This window comes from Strix aluco, chromosome 12 (genome assembly GCF_031877795.1).
Source record: "Strix aluco isolate bStrAlu1 chromosome 12, bStrAlu1.hap1, whole genome shotgun sequence".
Lineage (NCBI taxonomy): Eukaryota > Metazoa > Chordata > Aves > Strigiformes > Strigidae > Strix > Strix aluco.
The window spans coordinates 22011941-22038728 of NC_133942.1; the positions used below are offsets into that span (position 1 = coordinate 22011941).

At 39.7% G+C, this 26788-nt stretch overlaps 2 protein-coding genes across 5 annotated transcripts in view; one reads left to right on the forward strand and one right to left on the reverse strand.

The window, feature by feature from the left end:
* Nucleotides 1–2615, forward strand: part of HDGFL3 (HDGF like 3) — a 39957-nt gene extending 37342 nt beyond the window's left edge. Inside the window, exon 6 of the mRNA XM_074837770.1 lies at nt 255–2615. Coding sequence (XP_074693871.1) covers nt 255–260 — 6 coding nt within the window. The 3' untranslated portion in view covers nt 261–2615. The remainder of the gene's footprint in view (nt 1–254) is intronic.
* Nucleotides 2616–2852: 237 nt separating this feature from the next.
* TM6SF1 (transmembrane 6 superfamily member 1) lies at nt 2853–24225 on the reverse strand. Of its 4 annotated transcripts, XM_074837768.1 has the most exons (11): nt 24033–24167; nt 22903–23038; nt 21736–21839; nt 20319–20416; nt 19236–19339; nt 18310–18392; nt 16793–16914; nt 12074–12178; nt 9922–10014; nt 8804–8923; nt 2853–3228 (listed from the first exon to the last, which is right to left on the reverse strand). In XM_074837768.1, the coding sequence occupies exons 4-11, from the start codon at nt 20337–20339 to the stop codon at nt 3037–3039; spliced, it is 840 nt and encodes a 279-aa protein (XP_074693869.1). In that variant the 5' UTR covers nt 20340–20416; nt 21736–21839; nt 22903–23038; nt 24033–24167; the 3' UTR covers nt 2853–3036. The 4 variants fall into 4 exon arrangements, with proteins under 4 accessions (XP_074693869.1, XP_074693867.1, XP_074693868.1 ...); XM_074837766.1 differs by lacking the exon at nt 22903–23038 and having other exon boundaries at nt 24033–24224; XM_074837767.1 differs by lacking the exons at nt 9922–10014; nt 22903–23038 and having other exon boundaries at nt 24033–24225.
* Nucleotides 24226–26788: the final 2563 nt, after the last annotated feature.

Below are 26788 nucleotides of genomic sequence, written 5' to 3' on the forward strand. Positions count from 1 at the left end.
TAGAGGACTGGAGCTGCTTATTTGAATAAAGCCCTAAATGTTTACATTTAAACTTTAATGTTTTGTAGTGGTATGTTTAGTTGATGTAACATAAGCAGTTTTCTCTAGAAAAAGATTCCTGTTCAAACAGACCGGGTGGTTACTTGTACCTGTGACTTCAAAGTGTGGGAATAAGGCATTAATTATATCAAGTTTGTTGCAGCATGCTTATTCTTACATTAAATGTGATTTCTTTTTCTCTCTTTCTCTTTCAGACTTAACCAACATAATGACTGCTGAATATTAAGGGAAAACACAAGGAGGTTACATGTTTGGTTGTCTAATATTCTTGGATTTGATATGAGTCACCACATCTGTTCATTAGTATCATCAAGAGCATCCCAGTTTGTATGCACATTATTCACATTCCTATCTGTTGTGTTTGCAGAAATGACATTTTACCCTTTTTTCTAAGGGTTACTTTTTGATTTTCATATTATTTGGTTGCATGAAGTTGCCCTTTACCAGTGGCTGAGGTTTATGAAGATTTCGCATACTTGAACACGTTTTAGATTCCTTTTCTAGATAGAAAAGGTGTAACTCCAAATTATAGCATTCTAAATCAGTGGTTTTTTAAAAACAAGTAAATCTTAGAAATGAGTCCCCTCCATACAATACTACAATATCTTCCACATACAAACATAATTTTAAATTACCCTATATCCATACTTTCTTGATTTTTGATCAGTTTACAACATAAAAGAAAAAATCTTCAGTTGAGATCACCGCCAAGTTCAATAATGTAATAAAATACCTTTCCTTATTAGAAGTACCTAGCTAGTTATACTCTTAATACTTCTCAAAATCATGATGTAATGTACACTATCTGACTTAGTTCCTATATGTGGAGTTAGTGAAAGTCTTTTTGTGTTTCTTTAGATTAATACAAGGATTTTTTCCAATGCCAACACAATTTGAAATCATTCATTTGAATGCTTTCCATTTTTAAGCTTACTGTGATATAGAACCCTATGGGAAACCAAAAGAAAACATCAATTTTAAATAATGAAAGGCTTAAAAAAGGATGCTGTCATTCTGGCTTTTTTTTTCCTTTTGGAAATAGAACTAGACTAGTAAGTAAGCATTCCAAATCCATTATTCTGTGTACATTATTGTTGCTATTGTGATAATAGAGATTTTTATTTATTTTTATGCCAGCTCTTATTGTGAAAACATATTTAGTCTGGTTTTATCAATCCTTGTTATGCTTGTCCTTGGAACATCTTTTGCGTATTCAAGGTTTGTAGTTGATGAGTTTACTGTAAAAAACTAAGAAAAACCACAACAAAAAAACAAAAAACAAAACAAAAAGAAAACAAAAAAATGTATTGTTTTTACAGAATAAATTTATTGGAATGTGTATTGGGAGTAAGGTTTGAGGTTGTAAGCAACTAAGTTAGCGTCATATTTGGCTTCATACGTGTAATAATGTGAGGTATTAATGTAAGTAAGTCAAGTATTAAAGCAAAACATTCTGTTAACATGAGTTGACCATAATAGATACAAGTGCAGGTGAGATCTTTATTTTTTCTGTACTTTGCCTTTTCTGGATAACAGGAGGTTATTAAATTCACCTTGAATGTATTCAAAGTTTCTTTAAAAAAACATTAGAAGTAACATCAGAGGCTCAAATACCTGTTTGTGAGCCAGCATGTCCTACCACAGCCCCACAGCTCTGGGTTTGTTTTCTCGGGAGGAGGTGCTGGGATGGAGCTGTCCCGAATTCTAGCGTACGTGGAAGGAGCCCACACCAGGGAGGCTGGGTGCTGGAGGAAATTACTGCCAAGTTCCTTTTTGCCAAGGAGCATTGACTGAGATGCGTTGTGGTTAGTTTGGACCTTTGGCTGGAGGTATAAAACCGAGGGTTCTCTCTTCGGAGCACTGCTGTGAACTACACCTCAGTGCTCAGCGGGAGAGCGTCAAAGCCTGAATTTCTTGCTGCTCTGAAAGTCCCCTTGTGCAGGGTACAACACGCATGCGCGTGAGCTGTTGCTTTCTTGTTCCCAATTAGGTTTAATAAGAAAACTAAAATTCTCTAAATCAAAACACACAAAAGTCAACATCCCAAAATAAAATGTTTCCAGTTAAAATGTATCAGTTAAAATGTATCATCTGTGAGAAAGGCACTAAGTGTACTGCTTTTAGTATAAATACACATAAAAGGCATAGAAATAGCTGTAATTGCAAACAGAAACATCAGCCACACAAACCAAGGTCGCTGTATTTGCTGCTACTTGTTTATGACCTAACAGCATTAGCAAAAGTAGCTGCAGAGAACAGGGCCAAAAACCCCTCCTCTCTGAAAATGCATGCTACGGTGTAAGGCCTGACTGTTCAAGGTAATGAGCCCTCCGTGCCCACTTCAGAAGTGCTGGTAAAGCACGTGCGTAACTTCAAGCTGATGAGCAGTCCTTGCAGAAGTGAATCCTTAAAAGAATTAACAAAACTACATGATTTGCTTATCATATATGGAGTCTTACCATAAGAGTTGATTGCTTCTTAAAAGATTTCTTGGCATTTTTAACAAGGCTGACCCAGAGGACATACTTTTTGACAAATAAAACATGTGCATGTGACAGAGTTATGTATGTTAATTTTTCACACTTCAAAATATTGACCTTCACATTCTACAGTAGCTCTGTATAGGGATTGCTAGCATTGATACTCTTCGGTGTGTGGAGGCTAAACACTGACATCATTATTATTATTTAACTTCATGCAGTATTTCTAAAACTGTCAAAGCAGCTTACTTAAAAATAGCTATGTGAACTGGCAACTCCACTGCAGCGCAAAGTCAAAATGTTGAGAAGTGGTACTGAAGGCAGTCATCTTTATTTTCCCTTTTTGAGTAGGATAAACAAAACAGACCGTGCAACTTTACACAATTGTGCAATTTTACACATCTTACACGCTTCATTTGGGTTCTATTTGAGCAGTGCAATTACATCCCAACCCAATTATATACATAACCAGAAAGAGGAGCTGAAAACAGTTGTGCTATTCTGTTTTTTCTTCTTGTTTTGTTTTCATAAAAAACTCTGGCTTGTTGACACACCTGTAAGCCAACAGCTGGGGAAGAATCCCATACATTATGTTCAATATCAGGAAAAACTGTTTTGCTTCTTCAGGGACTCTGTAGATGTAAGGAGTTCGAGCATGAAGAGAAGCACCAATATGGGAAAATTGAGCCTGTGGTGTGTACATAACGTATATATTAAAAAAGGTAAAGTTGATGTATATTTTGGAAAGACAGCATAATCTGCACGCAAGTACGCATCTCCAGTGACATTTTCCAAGCCAGCCCTTTTATTCCAGAATTATCTATCATACTTTTGCATAGTGGTATAAAAATACAGCCTAAACTAAGATCATTAATATCTTGGTATAAGAGGCATAAATGGAACCATCAGCGGCATGGTAGGAGATGTATTTTATGCACACAGTGCCACTGATCTTTACATCGGCTATAGGATTTCACCCTTGGCTTACAGGTGATTATTCATGCAGCAGTGTCTGTGATCCTTCCCCTGGCCAGTGGCCGCTGAAACGCGCATCACCGTAGAGATCTGCACTCCTGAGCCCCAGCCCAGGAGTGGGGGTAGGACTCGCACCCACCTACCGGGGAATGTTGTGTTTGGCATCAACGGGAAACAGACAGACACTCACTCAGCCTGAATAAAGTTAGAAAGTAAAATCTTGGAAGCTTTGTTAGTTCTGTTTGGGTTGTTTTTTTTTTTTTTTAAATCTTAAACCCAGTCTTCCAGATTCTGATCCCAGAACTCCTCATGATTTCAGAATAGGTTAAGTTTATCAGTGAAGGTTATATGCAAAGACAAGCTTGCTGGGCTGAAGCATATTTTTAGCATAAACAAACATTTAAAGATAGAAGTGTCAGGGTAGTTGCTGTCTTTTGTCTCCATCTGTTACCTGCTATTTCAAGCCACAGCTCGTTCACATTAACTATTGTGTGTCCAATTTTTTTTTTCTTTTTTTTTTTTTTTTAGTTAGCAGTGGAGGAAGATCTGGGAAGATAAACATCTATTTGATCTTAAGCAGAGCAGGAAAAAGGGACACCAGGATTTTAGTAACACAGAGGAGTACACTATGGCCAGATCACATCCTCTGTCCTGGGTTCAGCAGGAGTTATTCTGGACCCACGAAGAACACAGTTAGCAAAGTAGAAAGTGAAATACAGTGCAGGTGTTTTAATACACACCGCTCTAGCAAAAGGTTAGGCTCAGACCATACATCAAAACAGAAAAGGAAATCAGTTTTCAGGTGATTCTAGTCACCTCCACTGAATGGGAAGAGCTGATCTAGCAAACCTGAGTCAAGAAACGGAGTAATCAAAGAAATCAAACACAAACACACTTCAGCAGAGTGCCACTTAGCATGTTTCTGTAAATAGCTATTACACAGTAAGCAGATGTTCAGGAGCACGCTATCAGCAGCCTTTTTATATCAGCCTCAGAATTCAGTCTGCCTCTTACAGCCTGTCCTCACCTGTTTCAGGCAGGAACTGCCTTTGGCACCTGGGTGGTCTTGCTCAGATCCTGCTACCTTCCTTGCCTCGGGAGCCATCTGGGCCCAGGCAGCCAGAGCATTAGTGCTCAGCAGCAAAGCCCTCTTGTTAATGTGGGGTAGCAGTTTCCCAAGGAGACCCAGCCACCACCGGGCTTCAGGTAGGAGGTTTGGGTCTGTCTGATGTTTACCTAGACACTAACAGCCTCCTGATAGTATTTTAGAGCCTCTTCTGGGGTGAACAAGATGCTAAGCTACATACTTCTCTGTGGAGGATTGCAAGGCTTGTCTGTCTCCAAGAGTGGCCAGGTGTGTGTCATAGTAAGTTGATAGTAAATTCGTAAGTTCATAGTAAGCCTTGTCAGAAGGAGCTGTAAGGGGCTGCTTCTGAGAGACCCAGAGCTCCCACAGCCTCCTAGATGCCTTTGACAATAAGCCTTACTGTGTGGTCTTGTCTCTCACAAGAGTTGTGGCACATTAGTCAGCTTTGAGCATTAGAAAAAGCAGAAACATTTTGTTCTATTTGTAGCCCATGAAGATTTTTACTAGCTAATGATGCACCGCATAATGAAGTTATTGTTTATTAGACTTGTTTTTCAATATAACACATTGCTTTTTGCTTTCATTACCAGGGAGGATATTTAGGTCTGTTAAAGTCACTTTTTTTTTTTTAATTTGATTTGCCTCTGTGGAAATTGTGTTAGGTCTTTAATCTCATGTGTTTCCTTTCCATGACTGTACTGTGCTTCTGCTTTTTTTTTTTTTCTCCTTTTTTTTTCTCCCTTGAGGCAGGGGGTGTGTCTTAAAAGCAGATCTCTCACCCCCCAGTAGCCCAGTCCTGCTCTTCTTTCAAGTACCAGGCAGACTTGCACCAAATCCATAATTTTAAGCAGTAAAACAAGAGCTGTTAGTTACTGCAGATCTCCATGCCTGTTGTGCAATAGGCTGGCATTGTGGCAAGTGAGAGCAACCTTGAGTCTGTTGTGTTACCTCGCCATGATCAGGTCTTCTCAGTGAATAAGCCATTCCTTGGTGCTTTCTGTTATTGAACCCTTTCTAAGTGGAGAATTTTGAGGATCAAACGCCTAAACTTTGGCTGAGAAATCAACCAAATGAGATGCTGCAGGTAAACTTCTAAGGTAGCTTTATCTGTTTAACATACAGCCTTTGTTAACCTCGAAGCCTCGGCCAGTCTGACGGAATTGGAAGGTGCCTGGTGCTGGACATGGCAGTGCTCAGCTTGACAGCTGCGATTTGCCTATGCCTGCTACTCAGTAAGTTTCTTGTCTGTATGAAATAGTTTGGGTTTGGAATTTTTTTTACAATAGTTTTTGCCTGTAGCCTAATCATAGCCAATACTCCGAATATTTCTTACCATGCAGTCAAGAAAACAGAGAAGGACCTGGAAAAAGGTTAGGAGTCCTTCTTCACTCTGTGCCTTCTCTCTAAAACTGACTAAAATCAGGCAAAGACTAACTTATTTTGGAGGGGTTTGGACCATGTCTTATGAGCCTAAGGAAAGCCATCAAATAGAGCTGGGGAGAGAGTAACCTAGAAAAATACGTTCCTTGGGTTTATGTTCTCTTGAAGACAAGAGGCACTGCAGAAACTAACCACCAAAATTGCAGGATTAAGGAAAACACTTAAATGGGGGAGTAGAAAAACTTTCTATATGTGAGAGAATAGAGAAGTGGGCTATGGAGAGTTAGTGAGACAGAATGGTTTTGGATAGCTGGGCTATGGCTCTTCATCCCTTTTCATGTGGCTCACTTGCATAGGGAAATAGCAATTTAATCAAGTTCAGAGGCTATTCCAACCCTTTTGCATAATCAAAGCTCCTGGTACTTTAGTCATATGACATTTAAAGAGCTCTTCCTGAAGCTTCAGAAAGCCTAATAAGGGTCACAATCTGGTTTTGGAGTCTGAAAGTTAATAATGGAATAATTCAAGCTGATAACTGTATGTAATTCTGAAAAACCATAAATATTTGTGTGTGTGAAAGGCTAGGCACTTTCAGAGGTTCTTAGTTTAGATGAATCACATGGTATTTTGAGACTTGCTTTTGTAAAAAGTACATACTTCATAATGATAGAAATAAAAAATAATTAAAATCTCCACATTCCCCATCTGTAGGAGCAGTGTTCATTCCCAGGGAGAAATGCCCACTGTTTCCATCATTAGATATTTGCCATTATTGGACCTTTGTGCGTAATAGAAAGCAAAATGTGCTTCAGTAACTACATATGTTTTAATTATCAATTACAAAGTTTTAACTTGAGAAAACAGTAGACAAACCTGGAAATGTGTTTGTGCCTCAAAATGACCAAAACCAAAAAAATATACAAGTCCTCAATTCATTGTCACACACATTTTTCATCCCAGGTTGCTCACAGTTCACCAAGTCAAATCAATTAAATCATATTCACCTGTGGAATGACTGAAGTTCATTCTGCAGTGCATTAAAATAAAAACTACAAAAAACCTCCCAAACTCAAAGAAATGTTTTTTGAATCAGGATAAATGTGTGCAGCACACTCTTTAAGTTCTCTTAATCAGTTAGTTTTTGTCAGCCCACGGATTTTGCCTGTGCCTAGGACAAGCTTTAAAGAGTTAAATGGGAAATTTTGAGTGTTAGTTTTTGTTATGAGCAGCTTTTCTTCTCCTTGTCTAATGTGTAAATCGGCATTATCCTGAAGCCAAACCACAAGGGACAACAGAGGGGTTTTAGACTTCAGCAACAAAATGTTGCATGTATTCATCATACAGCTAAAAGGTACAAAGTACCATTAAAAAAAAAAGAAAAGTGTTGGTTATGGGAAACATTTGAAAGAAAGAAAAAAAAAAAAAATAAACCCCAACAAACCAAAACCAACCAAACAAAAATTGCCTCCAATCTGGGAGTCTGAGCTTCTTTGGCAAGTTTGCAAGATTGTGATACTCAGCACACTCTGACTTCTGGTTTACTTTTCCTTGTGCTAAATAATCTTTGAAGGAGTGGTTTCTTTCCCAACTGTCTGGGGAATTCATGAAACCTGTTTTATCTGTCAGTAGTGAGAGGTTCCTGGCACTGGTTTGCCTACTTTAGCCAGCTTGTGCTTTTCCTAGATTAGATTTGGGCCAAACACAGTTGTATAATACTTATGATACCTTTTGAGCATCTAAACCTTCTCATTAATATGTTTGGCAGATTCTGTTTGGATATAATTTGGTAATTCAAGATTCTCTATAAACTGTTTAGAAAAAAAGTCATGTTCTCTGTGATAATTGCTCACAAATAGAAAATAAAATATCACTCCCCCCATCCTTACTGGGCAGTTAAGCTGGACTGTAGTTTGTATCCATGATTGTGATCTCAGGCCTGAGGAACAAAGTGTTGGTCTGTGTTTGTCTAATAGTGGTACTTGAATTACACTTATTGCCGCATCCCTACGTTCTCATTAGTGTTGCAGGATTATGTGCGTATTTTCTGCATTGTCTGGATGCTCAGAGCGTATTTCATTTCCTATGTACAGTACAAATCAATTTTGTCACTGTCTCAACTGTTTAATGGTCATCTATATGTCATGAGAAGTCATTTACTAGTTCCTATTGATTTTTTTTTTTTCTGTTTTGGTCAGTCTTCTCATAACCATCAGCACCATGTAGTGATTAACTACAGTTGTTTATTTAAGAGAATCGGAACAGAATGAGTTAAGAAAGTATGATCATGGGTCTGCCTCTGGCAACACAAGCAAGTGTTACGGTGGTTTGTGGCCAAGGAAGTTCCCAGTATTACATCAGCATCATCAACTGGTATTGTCCATTTTGTGTGACTAATAGATATTTTTTCTGTTTATATTTTTCGGACTACCTAGTTGGCCAACACATATTATGGAAACAATGTATTGTATTGTTTTGCTGCGTTTGGGGTTTTTTTACATGGTCGACTGTTACAGCTTTAAGACAGGCTTCCTACGTGGTCTCAGCTAAAGAGTGCATGGTGCCCAGTAAGGTTTAAATGAGCCCAATAAAAAGATTCTGCGGAAGGAGAGAACTCTACTAAAGCAAGAATGCAGTCATTAAAGACATGTAATAGGTTTGATTCTCCAGTCCCTTATATTAGACTTTACAGATACAAAAGGTGATCTGAGTTACAATGGCATAAAACCTGCATGGGAAGATCAAGCCCTGGGCCCCTTACTTATTCTGTAAGTCTCTACTTACTACCATGTAATTCAAGAGTGAACATTTTACAAAGAAATACCTGAGCTAGTCCTCCAGCATGTATAAGGGTTAAATCGGGCATCCAGGAACAACCAGGCACCAGTAGGCCATACAGAGCAATCACATGGTATGGCACAGAGTAGAACATGTATGCCAGCATCTGCATTTTAAACAGAAATATTAGTTGCTTTGCAGTTTGAGGGAGATGCATTTAAAAATCAGCCAGCTGCTGACTGAAGAGACTATTCAAAACTACACTCCTGGCGGCATTGATTCCCAGGCCTTCTTGCAGCTATAACTTCTTTGAGAAAAGTTTCACACCTGGATGCTGTTGACTGGATCCAGCTACCCCAAGGCGTCCACTAAGGCCTCCACTAATAGTGATGGCTCTTATCTCTTTGCCCAATCCAAATCCACTTCCTCCCAGGACATGTTTTCCTGCCCCTTGCCATCTTGCCAATAAGCATGGCTTGACCTAACTCAGCATCCAACACAACATGGGTGTCCACTTCTCAAGCTCCGTGGACTTTCAGCTGGGAGGTACGAGATAACCCAAGCCACCCCTTTCCCAGGAAGAACAGCAGAAATACGTGGTTTCTGCTCATCATCTCACTTGTGAATCCTCTTACTGCTTCAGGCCCTGCCCCCATGCAGCAGCCACGGTTGCAAAAGAAAGGCAAATACTGCAAAACTAAAGCACAACATTCCCTCCTCTGCAATGCTTGTGTAAATAGGGTTTGTAAAAAGTGTCATGTTTCAAGGAGTGTGTCACTGGTGACAGAAGCATAACATGAGCTTAAGGAACCTAGTTCTGCTACACCCCTTTCTGCTCCATTATTCCAGACTGGAAGTCTACTTTGCCCTCCTAAGGAAGGGGAATGATCATAAAAAGCATGTAGATCTGTTTCATGGACTATGTTACAAGAAGCCCGAGTAATTAGGTTGTATAACTATGTAACTGACTTGAATCTGAGTTAAGCTTATCACAATGAAGAGTTGGTACCCTGTAATGACTGTAGTAGAAAGTATGAAATACCTTTAACTTGCCATGAACAAATACTTTCCTTATTGATCTTGTCATCTGTGAAACCCATGGCTTCATCTTTGCACCAGTTAACAGATCACTTAACACTCTATGCTCCACAGTCAATGCTTTACCTGAAGCTTAGGATAGGCAGCAGGGTCTTTTATATAAGGCTCGTGAAGTTGAATATATAGCCGGCAGAGTTCAGCAGGGCAATCCAGAGCAATCTAAGAAGAATTTTTAAAACTTCCCGTGAACAAAGAATTTGTTCCAAAATGAGCTAACCTGACACCTGTTACCAGCCCTAAAGATTCACTAGCTGTCTGCAGCACTGCTACCCTGGAGGCTTGCTCAGATTCTATTGCAAAGGTGATCCATTTGATCACCAGTTAAAAAACCAAAATGCAGTCTCCTCTTAGCTCCTGCACTGAGGGTTTGCAAGGAAATGCTGACAGCCTGCTTTAAAGATTTGAGTGGAAAAGAATTCAGTCAGTTGGCTATGCTGTAGTAAAAGTATCATTGCTATTGATTTGCTCTGATAAACAGACTTTAATCCCAGCAAATGAAATTTCCAATAGAAAATTGCTCAAACAGTGGAAACTTCAGGTTAAGCACCCAATTTTAGGATAGCAAGCTATGAGTGTAGACCAAGAAAAGAGTTGCATTGTGGCAAGGTAGCAATGGAGAGCAATGCAGAGAGACAGGTGTTACTTAATAATAATTTTTAAAAGAGAGTAGCAAAGGAAAGATTATTGGATTTTACACTCTTATAGAAAGAAAAAAGTTCCTGATAAACATGAAGAGAGACCCAGTTGCAAAAGTAGTTCCTTTTCATAGTAGCCCTTAAAACTACTACAACAAATACTATTCTGAATTAGCAATCCGTGTCAACAGCTGTCACTAAGTGGTTTATGGCAAGGCATTGTTAATGCCAAAGTTACAGGACTGAACAGTTTTGCACAACTAAATTTCATGTGTGTTTGTTGTATGACTTTGAGGGGGAAATGCAAAGATTCACAAACAGTGGATATTCCTCCCTGTTCTTTTCCAACATGGGCAGGTCCACTCAGGTCTGAGTGGATTATAATGGATTATGTTTTATTAGCTTTTTCACAAAATCATGGTTACTGCATCTTACACAGAGATGTTCAGTTGATCTCTGTATGTATAAGTAAGGGCAGTAAGCAGATTCTGTTTGGTAAAGGAAATATGTAAGGAAATGACCACATTCTCAAAGTCAACAAAAAAATTCCTCTGAGAAATTGCATAACCCAGTTAGATGTTAGAGCATGAGATTAACATTTCCCACAGCGAAATTACAGGTAAAACAGCTGATTATCCTGCATCAGTGGTGCTCTAAAGTAGCATGATCTACAAGAAATAAAGCAGTCTGTGACAAGTTGGAAGAAAGAAAATATTTTTGAGAGGCAAGTTTTCACAGAAACAGCAGAAGGTGACAGCAATGTGAGCAGCAGAACTACAAAAGGACAATCTGCACTAGGTAAATAAAATGTTGCTTGGGTACTTATTGTCACCTCTTACTTGAATTATTTTAGACAGGATCAGATCTACAAATCAAGCAAGCAGGCGGTTGTCTGAGACACCTAAACATTTGAGTTCTGTTCACTGAATGATACACAACTTCCCTTCTGCTTAAGGCAGAAAGTGTTTTAGAGCTGACAAAGGACTGGATTTACTTCAAGCATTTTCAGTACTGATTCATTCCCTCAGAAATTTTAATTCAATCAACTATGCTTAAAAGGCAAACATTTTTTTTAAAAAATAGCTCTTGGTAAGTAGAAATGACGTGTGTTGTTTAGGTAATATGGATAAATCTTTTTTTTTTCAGGTGGAAATGCTCTCCTCTATCTCATGCAGTGTAAATTAACTTGGTTTCCTATATAATTTTAACTATGCATCTCTGTTTAGAAAAACATGAATACTGACTTAATTTAGTTGGTTTGTCTCCATGTTCTTGGCCATAAATGTAACACCAGACCAATGAAAACCATTTTGGGTCATGTTGATCTGCACTTGGGATGCTATTTACTCTTGTGATTGTGCACCTCCTTTTGAAAAACATACTTTACACAGGGAAAAATGGAGAAGCAAGGCACTGCTAATTATCATAAATTGTCCATTTCTATCAAAGCCCTATTCCAACCCTGAAAGTCACAGGATTTCCCTTGACCAAAATGTACACACTTTCTCACAGACACAATTATTTCAAATTTAAAAGTCTGACTGAAAATTAGAGGCCAGAATATTAAAATATCTTCAACTTACCATGCCCCTAAATATGCAAAACCCCGTTGCTAGAATGAGGTATGCAGCTAACATTAAATCTATTGGTCGTCTTAAGAGTCCTTTCTTCTGGACTTCCTGAACCACCTGCAACACAGAACGTGTTTAGTAAGTACATCCCGGTTCCACATGACATGTATTTTAACTCCAGATCAGTTGCTACAAGAAGGGTGAAGCAGTGAAACATTGATAGACACAGTTAGCTCTCATTTATCTTACCATATTTATCCACTGATTTCATAGAAAGATTTCCACATCTAAAAAAGTTAACTTCAGACTTTATAGGATGCAGTGGGGAAAATTAATCTGAATAAACTCCAGAAATTGATGGATCCAACTAAAGCCATTTCAATACAGAACAGTTTACTTTCAAAGCAACATAAATCAAATGAACTCTGCAATCACATAAGGCTTTAAAGGAGCATAACTAACTTCTTCAAAGTTGTGTCTTTTGTTAATTGGAGTTAATTCATCTTCCTGAATATCCCTATGTAGACAAGCTTTGGAAATGGAGGTTTGTCTCAAACTTTTGAAGTTGAATCTAACACACTTTGTAAAACTACTCTTTGGATGGACAGCAAAATGAGGGTCCATCTCTTTATTGACAGTGAATGCTGGATTTGAGCAGCCTGTGACACTATTGAAATTAATGGAATACCACTGGCATAAAATAAAAGCTTTTCTGTAGCCAGCAGAGTTCTCTGCTGAGTTCAGTGAGCAAATGATACATCTTAATATGTAATGCAGAAATAGAGACTGAAATGTGTTTGTGCATGTATGGAGCACGTGGCAAATCCTCCATTCTTCTGTTACTGTACACTATGGATTCCTCTGACGGGCACTGAGGCACTTCTCAGCACCTGGATCTGATCTGTTCTGTACCTCTTTTCCTCAGCCTCAGAACAGGAATCCCCCCGCTGCATCACATGGGCAGATGTGAGGGGTTCACACTCTACAGTAGCAAAGGAAGTATCGATATCTAACGTGGAAGATGGCTTGGAGGAACCAAAGTCATCTCTTTGCCTACATTAAAACTTTCAAGAACCATGGAAGTAATTCAAGGTACACTTTCAGCGCTGCATAGTCACAGACAAATTATAAGCACATCAGAGTATCTTTCTGTAGTTCAGAGGGAAACTTCTCCATTTGTATGTTACTCATTTCCTCTTCCTTTTTATTAACTGTGTGTTGGCATGCAGACAGCAAAAGAAAAACCCGATTTCCTTCCTGTTATACACTTGTGGAATTGTCTCCAAAGCACAAAACAATAATTAGGATGTAGAGGCACAGTTAAAAGCACTCAGGATCAAGATACTCACAATAAAGTTATTGAAACAGGAGAAGTGATCTTGCAAGCACAATTCCTGAGTAAGAACTGCAAGATCTGAATTGTAGTTTAAGAAAAATATGGCTATTTTAAACACATAGGCCACCCCTTTCATAAAACTATTTCTTTTTTTCTTTTAAAGGATCTTTTTCAGAAAAAAAAACAGTGACCCCTTTGTTTTTCAAACACAAATTACAGGTCTGTTTTGGCAGTATGGTGTCACTTCACAGTATTTAAAGTACTAGTGTAGGAATGTTTATAATATGACCTGCAAAGAATGTCTATATTCTAATATTTATTCCTATGAAAGACAAAGGCTGCCCATGGCTGCTGAGTTGCAAGTAATTTTCAGATGTAGACTACCTAAGGATAATGGAAAGTTTGAGGGTTGATAAATTTTCTTTCCACTTTTGTCTAAGTTGAAGCTTATATATATGCATCACTCCTCCTTTCAAAAGGTATAGTAAATGAATGTGTGTATTTACTGTGATCACAAAGCTACAATACAACTTTGTACTTAGAGGTTTTGGAGGCAAAGCCAGTATTAGTGGAAACAACTTTTGGTGCAGTATGAGTTTGTGAAATTGCTGAGGTGCAGAAAACTCACACCTTTTTTCTCTGTGCGTACATGTACGCAAACAAAATGAAAATGCAAAGCTTAAAAAAAAGCAGAAGCAAGAATTTGAAAGACTATGCACTTTGCTGACAGACCTCAGCTACACAGTGATACTGTCTTACCCTTCTTTTACACAGCAAAGTCACATCAGTACGCTAAAATGAATTACGTGTTAAGTACGCCGGCCAAGTAGAGATGACCTGCCACAGGTTTCCCATTTATTGCAAACAACATTGAACTCTGCACAGATCTCACCACCCTGCTGTTTCTTTTTGTGTAGCAAAGAAGTGTGTAGGCAGGCTTTGCATTTTCTCTCACTCCCATAACTTCTGAGAGGGTCCTGACGTGATCAGTTTTAAGGAATCAAAATAATCTTATGTGCTGTCCATAGAGGTCAGTCCCTTCAGAATTCATGTGCAAATCTGAATTTATGTGTATTAATCCTGTTAATTAATTTTAAATTGCATTAAACTTTTCTGGGCTGCTATATTTGTAGATAAATCTGTTGGGCTTTGTAAATGCTGCAGCACAGCTTAGTTTGATTCTAAATGAGGGCATAACTCCAGTCCTCTCCCATGCACCCACCTCTATTAGAAAACATCCAAAACTTGATTACTTCTTTTCTGTCCCCACAGTGATTTGTCTTTTTTTTAGCTAACTAGTATATAATAATATTAAGCAATGAACACCTTGGCCACCAGACTATACCTTGCTTCTGTTGCTTTCATGTAAGTATTTTTCTGTATACTCGCACTATCATGTTTAAAAGCATTACTACATTTTCTTCCTACATCTTTTAATCTCAACTCTGAATAATGATAGCTAAAAAAAGTTCAATGCAAATGATCTACTGAAAGAGAACTAAATATTTTCAGGACTTACAATAATTAGCTAACTGGTTAGTAGCGTTACGCACAATTATTATCTGGAAACCATTTAGTTTAGGACTGAGTTGTATAAAAAATAAGAAAAATTTATGAGTAGTCATGTTAAGATTTAAAGACATTTTAAGGCATACAGTTACTGAACCCAGCTATTTATGCTTGGATATGGAGCATAAATTAACTGTGAAGACAAACTAAGGCTTTTAAAAAAGAAACAACTTAGAAAGGGTAGGAGGCCCCAGTGAAAGGAATCAAGGCTTTTTCTATGACCTTTTGAGCAAGGAAGTTTAGGTCTACAAGAAAGGATTCGCTAAGAAGTGCAATGTGAAATTTTCAGATCACCAGCTTTTATGCACTCTCTTTTTGAAACAGAATTAAAAAACCTAAGTTTCTCTGCAATATATATACCAAAGTAAAATATCAAACCTAGGTAAGCAGTTTAGCTCCTGATAAGCATAGGAGACATGGCTATATTTCAGCAAATAAGCAGTCTATCACATAATTTCTATAATAGCAGTTTCTGTGGTGTTCTCAGTACTAGGAAAACAAACTGAAACCTTCATCCATCCTCCATGTGAAGGACGTTCTCATTAATATATATGGCAAAAATCACCATCACTACGTTTAACTACACTTAATTTCTCTACCCTGATGACTCTAAAGAATGTGTTGCTGGCCACAGTTAGTGACACCTTTAAGTAAATCAGCTCAAATTGCTTTGGGATGGGTCATGTGGTTTCCTATAAGCCTGTGCAAGAGGGTAGAGGAGGGTTTGGCACCTGAAGTCTCCCCCAGTTTGCCTTTCATAGAGATTTGCCCTAAAAGTGGTGATTCTGTAGTGGTTCTTCAAACTTCAGGAGATTCGAACATCTGTCTATACCCCTCTTTCCTATTGAAGAATCATGGATGGATGGCTGAGTGTTATCTTTCATCCACTCCTGGGAAAATCTGTCAGTGCATTATCTGCTGTTGTTCTATGCCATAGGCTGTGCCCCTTGCATACTGACTGCCTGTTAGCTACAGAATAGGAACTAACTCCTTCATCTGTGTCTGTGTTTTCAGTTACAGAATGAACCTAAATGAGTCTCAGGAGCTCTTGTGATGCAAAAATATTAATTGATTATATTACTTACAAATGATATGGTGTGCTGTGGCAATAAACTGGCTTACTTATAGCAACAAAGAGTTAAAGATCTGTTCTGTGCTTTGTACTGCAGGGATCTTTTTTTAACTTTTTTTTTTTTATAAAACATGCCTAAACTATTATTGCATTTTTTGATTACTTAGTTAATCTTGTTACAGCCCAACTATTAAATTCAAAGGCAAAGGTCTAAGGAGTTTTAAGTAAACATTATTTTTACAGATTTTTTTTTTTATAAGTAAGAAGTGTGTAAATAATTTTCATATCAATCAACATATGTTTTACCCATAAAATCTAATATTGCAGAATGCACATATGAAAAATTATTAAATTACATGAAAACTGTAAATCATCTGCAGAAGAATACTTTCCTGCAGAGCTTCTATCAGGATTTTGTGGTGCTTTATAAAGCTGGTATATGTCAGTATTTTCATCAGCTAAGAAAATGAAATAGTTAGAAACTGGATAGAGGGTAGTAACACAATTACACCTAGAAATGGGTTCTTTACTCTAAATGTGAGATTCTTTTGCCTTTTCTTTATCCCACCATAATGAAATGGTCCTGCAGTATAGATACTTTTACAGTGTCTACACAGCCTGGCAGCAATTGTCATAACAGTGAACAGTTACAGTACATTCCATGCTCACCGAGGGACCTATAAAACTCAGTAGAAACGGCAAGCATATTTCAGTTTTCCTAACAGTAGCCAACACTTAAATACAATAATATTACCTTGACTGGAGTGTCGTGAGTCACCGAAGGTTGGTTATAAATTCGGAACCCAGCCCATATGGGAAGGCAAACATATGGTACACTTAAGAAAAAAGCAGGACACACTTTTGTTCCATATTTGCCTGTTAAACAATAATTACAAGATGTATGAGAATTTGTAACCTGTGTTGCAGAACAGCTAAAAAATACCCTATGTAATATCAAACCCAAAGCAGCTATGGTAATGTAAACATAAAACAACACACATCTTGAAAATCATGTGCTCAATAGTGGTAGAGTCACAGGTGACAAAGAGCCTATCCGACAGGAAGTAATTTTGGAAATTAGGGTTTTTTTCAGGGGACAGGAAACCACCTCTGTCACTCTGCAGTAAGTAATCCTATAGGATGGAACAGATTTGAAATCTCTTAACGGAATCTGCTTCAAATAGAGACATCATTCTTTTAAAAATGGAAAAAAGGAATGTATCCATTTTTTTAAGATCTAAGATAGTGTTTGTTTTCCAAAGTCCTGATTTTGCCTACAGGCCTGTACTAATATTTGAGGACAAAACATAAATTCAGAGAGCTATCCTCAACCCAGTTAAATCAGGAAAAACTGTCTTTTACATTGGGTACTCTCTGCGTCAGAAAGGAAGGCAGAAGGCATGCTCTTGAGAACAAGTTTCTCGGCCTTCCCTAGAGGAAAGAGGAAAAGAGATTGTCACATTAAATTTGCTGACTCTTTTTTCTGTGGTGCGTGTATATCTACAAAGGATAGAACTGGACTGGCCCCAGGCTGCACCATGAATATTCCTCCTCTGTCATAAAAAGCGGGGCTATAGCGAGCTATTCTAAAGCTGTCTACAGGATTTGGACACATGAACATTTTTCTCAGTTGAACACTAGTCAACTTTGCATCAATTTAAGCTTTGTGAAATAGGAAATCTTTAATTGAGGGGGGGGTGGCACTCTCAAAGGATCACCTGCCAGTAATAATGATGTACAATTTTGTATTACAATTCTGTACCTCTAGCAGCGCAGCTATGCACTGATTTATGTTAGAAATCTAGGAATGTTACATTATTTTGATAATAGAATAACTTCCAGATTTCACTTTTAAAGGTGATTTGGATGCCTCCTGTAAGCTGCTTGAAAGTCAAACTACTAAGTAAATTGTAAATTTGATGCAAAATAAGATTTCTATTTTTCATGACACTAAGAGACAGTTATTGTCTCATTGCTTAAATTAAACCTAGTTTGGATGAAAGCTTTATGGGTATAACAAAATACAATACTTCAGGTTTTTTCCCCCTCGGGAACAATGTCAGTTGAAAGGGGTTTTTTTCCTGATCTCCATCTTCCCCTCCTTGTATTTAAATTTTGAAATATCTTGCATCTCTTTACTGATATTCCTAAAATTCCTCTTTCATATTATTACAGAAAGGAACCAATACTGCAGTGAAATACAGATAGCCTAATGCTGAATTTAGAAAATGTTTCACAGGAAAAAGTTAGTCATATAAATTATGTCCTTACCCACAATGTTTCCAGGCATAAAGACAATTATGCTCATAATAATGGAACCTAGCCAGTAGAGGCCAATGGTTCTATAGCTTTGTCTGTTTAAAAAAGAAAACAAGACATAATTATTGCACCATCCCTAAAAATCCACTAACCCAAATCACCCTCAAATATTATACTGATTGCCATGGTTGTATTTTACTAAGTAAAGGTTTTAAAATCTGCACCACAAGTCAACAGTGGATTCTAGCCTCTGAGAGGAGGATATGGAGAAATCCTACATTCACGTGTGAGAAGGTTATCACATGAACAGTACAGGATTTGTGCATACTCAGTTATTTGACATTATGTTTTACTCATCTGAAGGCTGACTGCATGATTTTGCACATCACAGGTTGTACAAGACTACCAAAAATTAAATCATTTATTTAATTCTGGTAGTGCTTCTATTACCAGTGGGTACATTAGCCTCTGGAATTTAAGTAGTCATTTTCATCAAACTCTTTATTCAACAGCAATAAACATAAGAATGCCTAGAAATAACCATTTTCTCTAAAACTGCATGATACTCTCTAAAATGGATGTGAGAACATCATAATATGTTATTTAAAAAAAAGTTTTACATGCATGATTTTAATGTGCATCCTCTTTAAGCTTTCCTTTTAACTAATAAAGTGTTCAGAGGGGCTACGCTCTCTGCTGCAGAGTGAAGAAGAGAGGCTACAACTCAGTGGATTTGCTGGTCTTATTCAGCTGAGTGAAAGGGTAACTTGGTGATGTTTCAATTCCTGAAAGTAATGAAATTTTAATAGTGTTGCTTTGGCCTAAGACATGAAATAGTCCTGAAAGAAAAATCTAAATACTGCATAGAAAAGAAACCCCTTTGTAGGTTATATGAGAATGCAAGCAAAGTAAACAGTATACGAATCAAAATGACTTACTCCCATGCAATAGCTGCCACCATCACCAGATACATCAGATAATGAACAGAACCATCCCAATAGCAGATCACATGGCCATACGCAGTGTTCAGATATGGTTCGCCCTGGGAAACATTTATTTTTAAAAAGATACAGTGATTAGAGGAAGAATAACAAATAATCAATTAATAAAGAACAGCAGGAAACCATTTCAGAAAAGTAGCTGATATTCTTTCAATCCAGGGGTACAGTTTCTGACTGACAATACACGTTTCCAACCACAAACTTGGTTTAGGTAGGATCGGGTATAATTAAAGCAGTTATATAGTTGCAAAACAGGGTGAAAGATGGAAGAGAAAACTCCCGTCTATCACTGTCAGCGTTGTTCTGCTATGTTATGGAAATACTACTTTTCCATATTTTAGTGACAAAAGCTAGAAAGTAAAGGTACATTTAACATGGAACAAATAATGATATATTTATAAACCTAGAGATCTACAACAGTGTTGAATATATTGATGACAAGGTATAACCTTGTAAGGTCCAACTCATTTCACGTTCATGGAATCTTTTCAATGACTTCAGTGACTTTCATATCAAGCTCTTACTGAGCTATTTTTGGGGGATGTTGATATTCAGCAGCCAACAAAATCTGCTGACTAGGTATCTGGCATCATCATTTTCTAACTCTACTTTAATTCCTTTTAGTAAAGTGATTAGGCAAAAATAAAGGAGCAATTTTGTTTCCTTCTTGGTAACACATTTAGGTACTGCAGTACTCATCCACTCCCAAGTGCTGAGTGTCTGTGGCTTTCTGCAAATGTGTACAGTCTATTCAATTCCCACAGAAGTTAATACGGAACAGCATTACTTCAACTAAATAAAATAATGTTGGAGGTTGAAAGGTATGCTATTTTTTCCAAATGGATCGGTGATATCAAGTCAATGAAGGTTTTGTCCACAACAAAAATGAAACAGGTCAATGACCAAATTCAAGATGACCCTTTTCAATGCGTTAGTGGCTGTTTTTTCTGTGAAAAATACTATTAAAAGCTATTTATAGTAAAGATTTTGTTTATATTTGTAAGCCAAACAATTGTTTACCTCTCTCAAGTAATGAGTCATGAACCCATCAATAATTCCATCCTGTTCCAGTCCAATTATTAGATTCACTACACTCGTAAAGGCAAATACAGCATAAACTGTAATAAGATAAAGGGGAAAAAAATAATAAATGAATGAAAATCTTGGAACCACACAGTTACTTCACAGTCCAATAAATTCAGGCACATCTAGATGCATCTACTTTGAGGTCATAGATATTTAGCATACAATATGACTTTCTCGCATAGCTTAATATTTTTTGTTGTTAGTCAACAAAGTTCTTCAGAAGCTTTTCTTAGGAATGTGAAATTCTGTAGAGCTGTAGGTACAGCCTACATGAAGAATCAGCATCTGCAGAAAGGACTACGTAGCCTTTCAAAAATCTTGGTCACACAAAGTATGCAACGTTGACTGTAGTCATCCCTTGGAAAGGAGAAAGGACAACAAAAAGGAGGTGGAGAGGGAAACGTAACATGCCATTTTTAGAGGTGAGCAAGGCAAACTGCGTTAGCCACAGCAGTCCATAGGAGACCTATCTGGCAAGTTAGCGAGTCACTCCTTTGAGGGAGGAAATTTATTTGCAGTAGGTTTATGTTATTTATTTCCTTTGACTTCAATGTGAACGGAGAGTTCCCAGCCTCACGCAGAACACTGGGGACAGACGCCTACAAGTTGCAATGAGGAGGAAGACAGAGGGCAAATACAGGTGGTTTGTGCGCTGCTTTGCCTATGGGCCCATCTTGTAAAATTCAAAAAAAACAGCAGTGTTTTTTCTTCTAGATTTTTGCTATAAGGTAATCTAGATCTAAGGTTTCCTTTTAAAAGGTAATATCTCCATTCTTTTATGGCAAAGTATCAATATAGAAATGTTTGCCCGAGTCTGCAGACAGGCTAAGCCAGGAGTTGGGGTGGTTTGAACTGTCTTATATATCACAAAGGTGAGTTAACACAGAAGCCTAATAAAAATGGGAGAATTAAGGAATTCAATCATAGGAAGAACTAAGCCATGCAGGCCATTGATCCAAAAGATCCAAAAATCCCAAATGAGTCCACTCAGGATGAGATATGTGTGAAAGGTCTACTGTGGTGCCTAAGTCCTGCTACAAGGAGGATCTTAACAGAGCATGTATGACAGTATTTTGAACACTTTCACAGCCCAACTTGAGTGTTATTCTTTCCAAATAGGAGGTCTGGCTTGTCGCTAAGATGGATCTCCTATTTGAGAATAAAAAGGTTCAAAAGAAGCATTATTTCTCTTCCTTTTTCCCCAGTCTTTCCTTCTTCCCTGGCGCCTTAGCACCTCACCAGACTGGGTTCTGAAGACATGCCTTAAATGTTCAATCTAAAATAACTATCATCTTATCATTTATATAAATTAGCACTTTCTGAATTTAGCTTCATTGTTACCAAGGCATACCATAAAACAGCGGGTCTTTTGGTGGTTTTCTTTTGACAAGAACACGAGCCAACAGAGCAATAAAAACCAGAACCAGCAATCCAACTGCAACGATTGCCCAGGAACTGTAACAGTATTAAAAAGAAAAAGAATTTAAAAGAAAGACAGAGAACGAGACAGAATTTTGTTTCTTCAGCTTTTCTTACCAGCTATCCTTAAATGCACATACTCTTAAAGTAACTTCTAATACTTTAAAAGGCTGTTTTTAAAGTCCATCACATAGTCTGTCACAGTATTCATTTTATAGTTTTGCAGAATTTATGTGCCTTTCTTTTCACATGTGATCATCTAAAAAAAGAAAATACTAAAATAGCTAGATAAACAATGTAACCAGGAGTCTAGATTTGTCCAACTAAAATCAGTTTTCATACTGGTATCTGCAAAAATAAACAAAAATGATGGAAAACTTAAAGGCCAATGAGAGGTGAAAGTCACAAGCACAGAGATTTCAAGGCCGAAAAGGATCATTAGGGACATTTAGTCTAACCTCAGCAATAAATTATCTACTCAGAAAATTACATATTGCACAAATAAAACACATCAGTCCCATGGAATAGGAGTAGCAATGTGGACCGCCTATGATGGATCTAGGTTTAATTTACAGTTTTGAAGTGCTACCAAAAGTCTCTCTGGTCCTACAAGGCAGGATCGCTTGAGGGGGTTCAGTAATCAACGAGGGTGGGCTTGGCAGAAAAGACCTTTTCTCAAGATGGGGCTATAATGATAGTACACGTAAAGTGGTAGAGGAGGAAAACACAAAAATCTTTGGCACAAAGCAGATTTGCCTCCTTCCCCAAGAAAACGCAAGTTAAGAAAATCAGTTTGAAATTGGTTTATAGTTCTAAGTGTGTAAAATGTATTTAGTTCTCTTTAAGACAGACTCTACTTCTCAGTCTTCATTTTTGTGCTTGCATGTGGGGAAAAAAAGGACGGGAAAGTTAGGTAAAGTCCAGAAGCGCAAGCTAAAAATATTTTGTACATGATTTAATACATAGTACCGCTCTGTGTGTCAAGAAAACAAACTGTGTACAAATAATAATATGACAATTTCTGCCTTAGTGAAACTTGACTTAAAATTATTGCAAAAAATTTGCAAGATCAAATATTTCAGAATATATACACACATACTTTCTGGGTCAGGATGAGCAGTACTAGCTTGTTGATTTAATATATGGTTTGAATCTTCTGCTAGTCTGTTTTTCCAGTGATGAATTTCTTCATACCATTACAGCTGTTAATATTGCAGTGACTTTTCACCTGCAGTCTAACAATTTGAAATAAATATTGGCAATGAATCAAGTAAGTCAGCATGTGTTATTCGGCATTTCTCTAGTAATGAAAAACAAAAAATTAAGTTATCGGCCAGAAGGAGGAAAATGAGGAAGGAACACGGGTAGCAAAGCCTTGAAAACACGAAGCAAAAATTTTTGTGCAGTAAAGTTGCAAAACGTCCCCGGGGCCGTGGGATCACAAAATACCACACGGACCTTTAAGTACATTGTTCTTCCCATGAGGAAAGACCTTTCCTTTCTAGACCTGCGGTTTATCCTGGGATCCTATTTTTCTGGCAGAGCGAGGGCATATGGACATTTTCAGTTAAAACTCGCAGGTTTTACGGGGCGCCTGAAGCGTGCGGCTCGGCAGCTTTCTGAGGCTCTTCCGTTCTTTCCGAGTTCCTCCATTCGTTTTTAAATAGAATTGGATTTTGTTTGCGAATGCCTCCGCAGGGAGCGGGCGGGAGGCCGCAGCGCCCCGGGACAGCCTCCGGCGGCCGCGGCCCCGGGGCTCAAGGCGCGGTGCGGGCGCAGCTCCTGCGGGGCCGGGCGGCACCCCCCGGGCCGGTTTGTCCTTTCGGCGTTACCAGCCGGCCCCGGCGGCGAGCCGCATGCGGGAGTGGCGGTGACCCGTGCTCCGGGGACACCGGGACACGCTTCAGGTGATGCGAAACCGGCAGTTTGGAGGGTCCGGGGGGGGGGGGGGGGGGGAGCGGCCAGGCTGGGCTCCCTAGCTAGGAGTCCCCGCTCACGTCCCCCCGGTTGGATCGCGGCACGGCTCCCGTTACAGGGCGCGGGCAGGACCCGGGAGCGGGTCTCCGTCTCCCCCCGCCGGCGCCCGGCTGCCCGCTCATCCGCCGCTAAAAATACCCGCCGGGCTCCGCCGGCCGCCCGCACCTCCCTCACCCCCGCCGCCCCCTCCCCTCCCCTCCCCTCCCGTCCCCTCCCGGTAGGGCGGGAGCCGCCCGGCCTCGCCCGCCTCACCTGCCGCCGGCCGCCAGGGCGTTGAAGAGGTACGTGACGGGGATGGCGGTGAGGGAGAGGACGAAGACGCCGGTGGCCGCCGAGGCGCTCATCCCCGCGGCGGGAGGAGGAGGAGGAGGAGGAGGAGGAGGCGGCAGCCGCCCTCTGCGCCCCGAGGCGAGCGCCGCGCCTTGCCCGAGGCACCGCCTCGCCTCAGCCCTTCACGCCCCGCGGAGGGGCGGCCGCCCGCCCGCCGCCCTCTGCCCGCCGCCCGCCCCATCGCCGCCGCGCGCCCCGCGCGGGAAAGGTTCAATCCGCCTCAGAAACCGGAGCCGCCCCTGGCCCCTGCGGCGGCTCGGGGAGGGCCGCGGAGCTTCCCGCCTGCCCCGGGGGTGGGTAGGGGGCTGCCCGAAAGGCGGGGAGGGGGGGGGGGATGAGTGTGTGTGGCCATCGGGGAAGGGCTCCTGCGGTAACCGCCGGCCGGCGGCAGCGGGGAAGGGCCAAGGGGGGCTGTGAGGGGCCAAGGGGGGGGCTGTGAAGGGCCAAGGGGCGTTGTGAAGGGCCAAGGGGGGCTGTGAAGGGCCAAGGGGGGCTGTGAAGGGCCAAGGGGCGCTGTGCGAGCCGAACTAAGCGCTGTGAAAGAGGCCTCGCTGATTAATTATTGGCTCGTGGCACTGCGGAGGGCTGCAGCCCCGTGCGCAGTGTCTTTTCCGGAGCGGTTTGTTTCGTGAGGGGTGGCAGGTAGAAAAGAGGTTCCCTTCATCTGATTAGTGCAGGAGTCTCTCTAAGAAACCTGTAAAAAAGAATGTATGCATCTCTTTTTGCATCAGAATTTAGGTGGGTTATTAAGAACAAGGTTTGAATTTATCCATCAGCATTTTTTTCTGGCTTCAAACTTTGTTTACACACGAGTATCAACACCAGTCAGTGTGCAAACAAAGGTGGAATGAGTCTTGTGTGCCAGGCAAACAGAAATGAAAACCACTATTCCTAGAAGTGACTGAGCATTTAAATTCAGGACATTGGCAAGAGAGAATGATCATCCTGTGTTGCTTAGGGTAAAACAGCAAATGCATTTCTGGCACGCCCCACAAGCTCATTCTGGTAGAGATCAGGAAATATTAACACCACTGTAAAAGCACCCATCTGCAGTTAACGGGCACAATTCTGATTCTCTCGGGTTGAAACGATACAAAGGAGCTCTGCGCTAAGGTGGCTGAGGAAACAGGCACCTGTCCATCAGCGAGAGGCTGGAGAGCTTGGCATACGAGTGCTCTCCATAAATACTTGAGGAGTTAACACCAGGGAGAGGAAAGAACTCTTTAATTTGAAGGACAAAGCTGTGAAGAAACTTTCACTAGTTTCTAGAAACAGATTTTTAGCTATGAGCAGTAAAGGGTCTTCCAAGTCTTTTACAATAAGGTGTGAATTTTTTAAAAAGTCCAGTTTTAAGATGTTATTTGATAAGTTTAAGCAATAGACTAATTGATATGATTGCCTCTGACAGAAAGGAACTTGATGACCCAGAACATATCTATGTCCTATATATTATATACAAACAAATTCTGGCATAGTTATGTCAAGTGAGAAAGGTCTAGAATCTGGCCATAGGTATACGAATGGGTTAAACCATGCTCAATCAAACTATCTGGTAAAAACATGATGCAACTCCTAAAAGTAATTTAGTCCACCCAAGTGTCAAAATTGCCATTGGATGAGTCAGGGCTAAATTTACCACCTCCAAATGCCTACCTTTCAATGCACAGCCGGTTTACTTCTCAAGCTTTCAAATGTATAGGCTGCTTATTTGTATGCAGCTGCCACAGTACAGTCTCAAGATTCATGTCTCAAGCTTCACTTCTTAGTTCCCATGTCCATAAAGTCAAACGCTCTGTGGGAAACTTCTTCCTTACCACTGTCAGTGTATTCCAGCACTGATTTGCACCCGGGCTTGTGAAGTCCTGTTTCAGCTTCTGAGTAGACACTGTCAGGGCACATCCTGTGGTAGGCACATAGCAACTCACCTGTACGGGGTGCATTGTTTGAGTCTATTGTGTTAAGATTTACCAACTTTTGATTAAAAAAATAATTATGAGCATCTGATAGGAGAAAAGACCCCTGAAATGGGATGTTTCAAGTGTTCGTTCAAAGGGGCATGATTTTTCCTTTCATTTTCATCTCTCCCCCTGTGAAAGAAGCACTAGTGAGCCTTCCAGCTCCATCGTTCCTTTCCATCTCTTGACAGAGGAGGTCCCCAAGTCCACCCATGGTCGTGTTGAACATGGCGATTCTGGTACGCCACGCTTTCCATATCAGAAATCTTTATTTCTAGTAGCTACAGATCCTTCTAATTCCAACCTTCCTTCTCTGTGCCAAAATATCCTGGCTTCTATTTCAGGCTTTATGGAGAAAATAACATCCCCAGAATTCTTGTTGACTTTATTTGTATAGCAGACACCAATTCTAGAGAAAAAGGGAAAACTCACTCAGTCAGTGCAGCCCAAAACCACTGACTGACTTTCCCAATGGCAAAGTTTAAAATTTGGGTTTGTCAGAAATTAAGTCAAACAGCAAACTCTCTTACTGATTGAACAACACCCTCGGTTTAAAAACAGGAGTCCTCAAGAACTAACACATGCATTTCTTGAAAGCTTTAAGTGTTCTTGTGGGGGAGGAAGGGGAAAGAACTTCAACCTCAACTGTATGTAACACCACCCTCTATTTACATGTACCAGAACAGCAATATAAAAATGAAGGTAGGAATAGGGTGTCTTTAA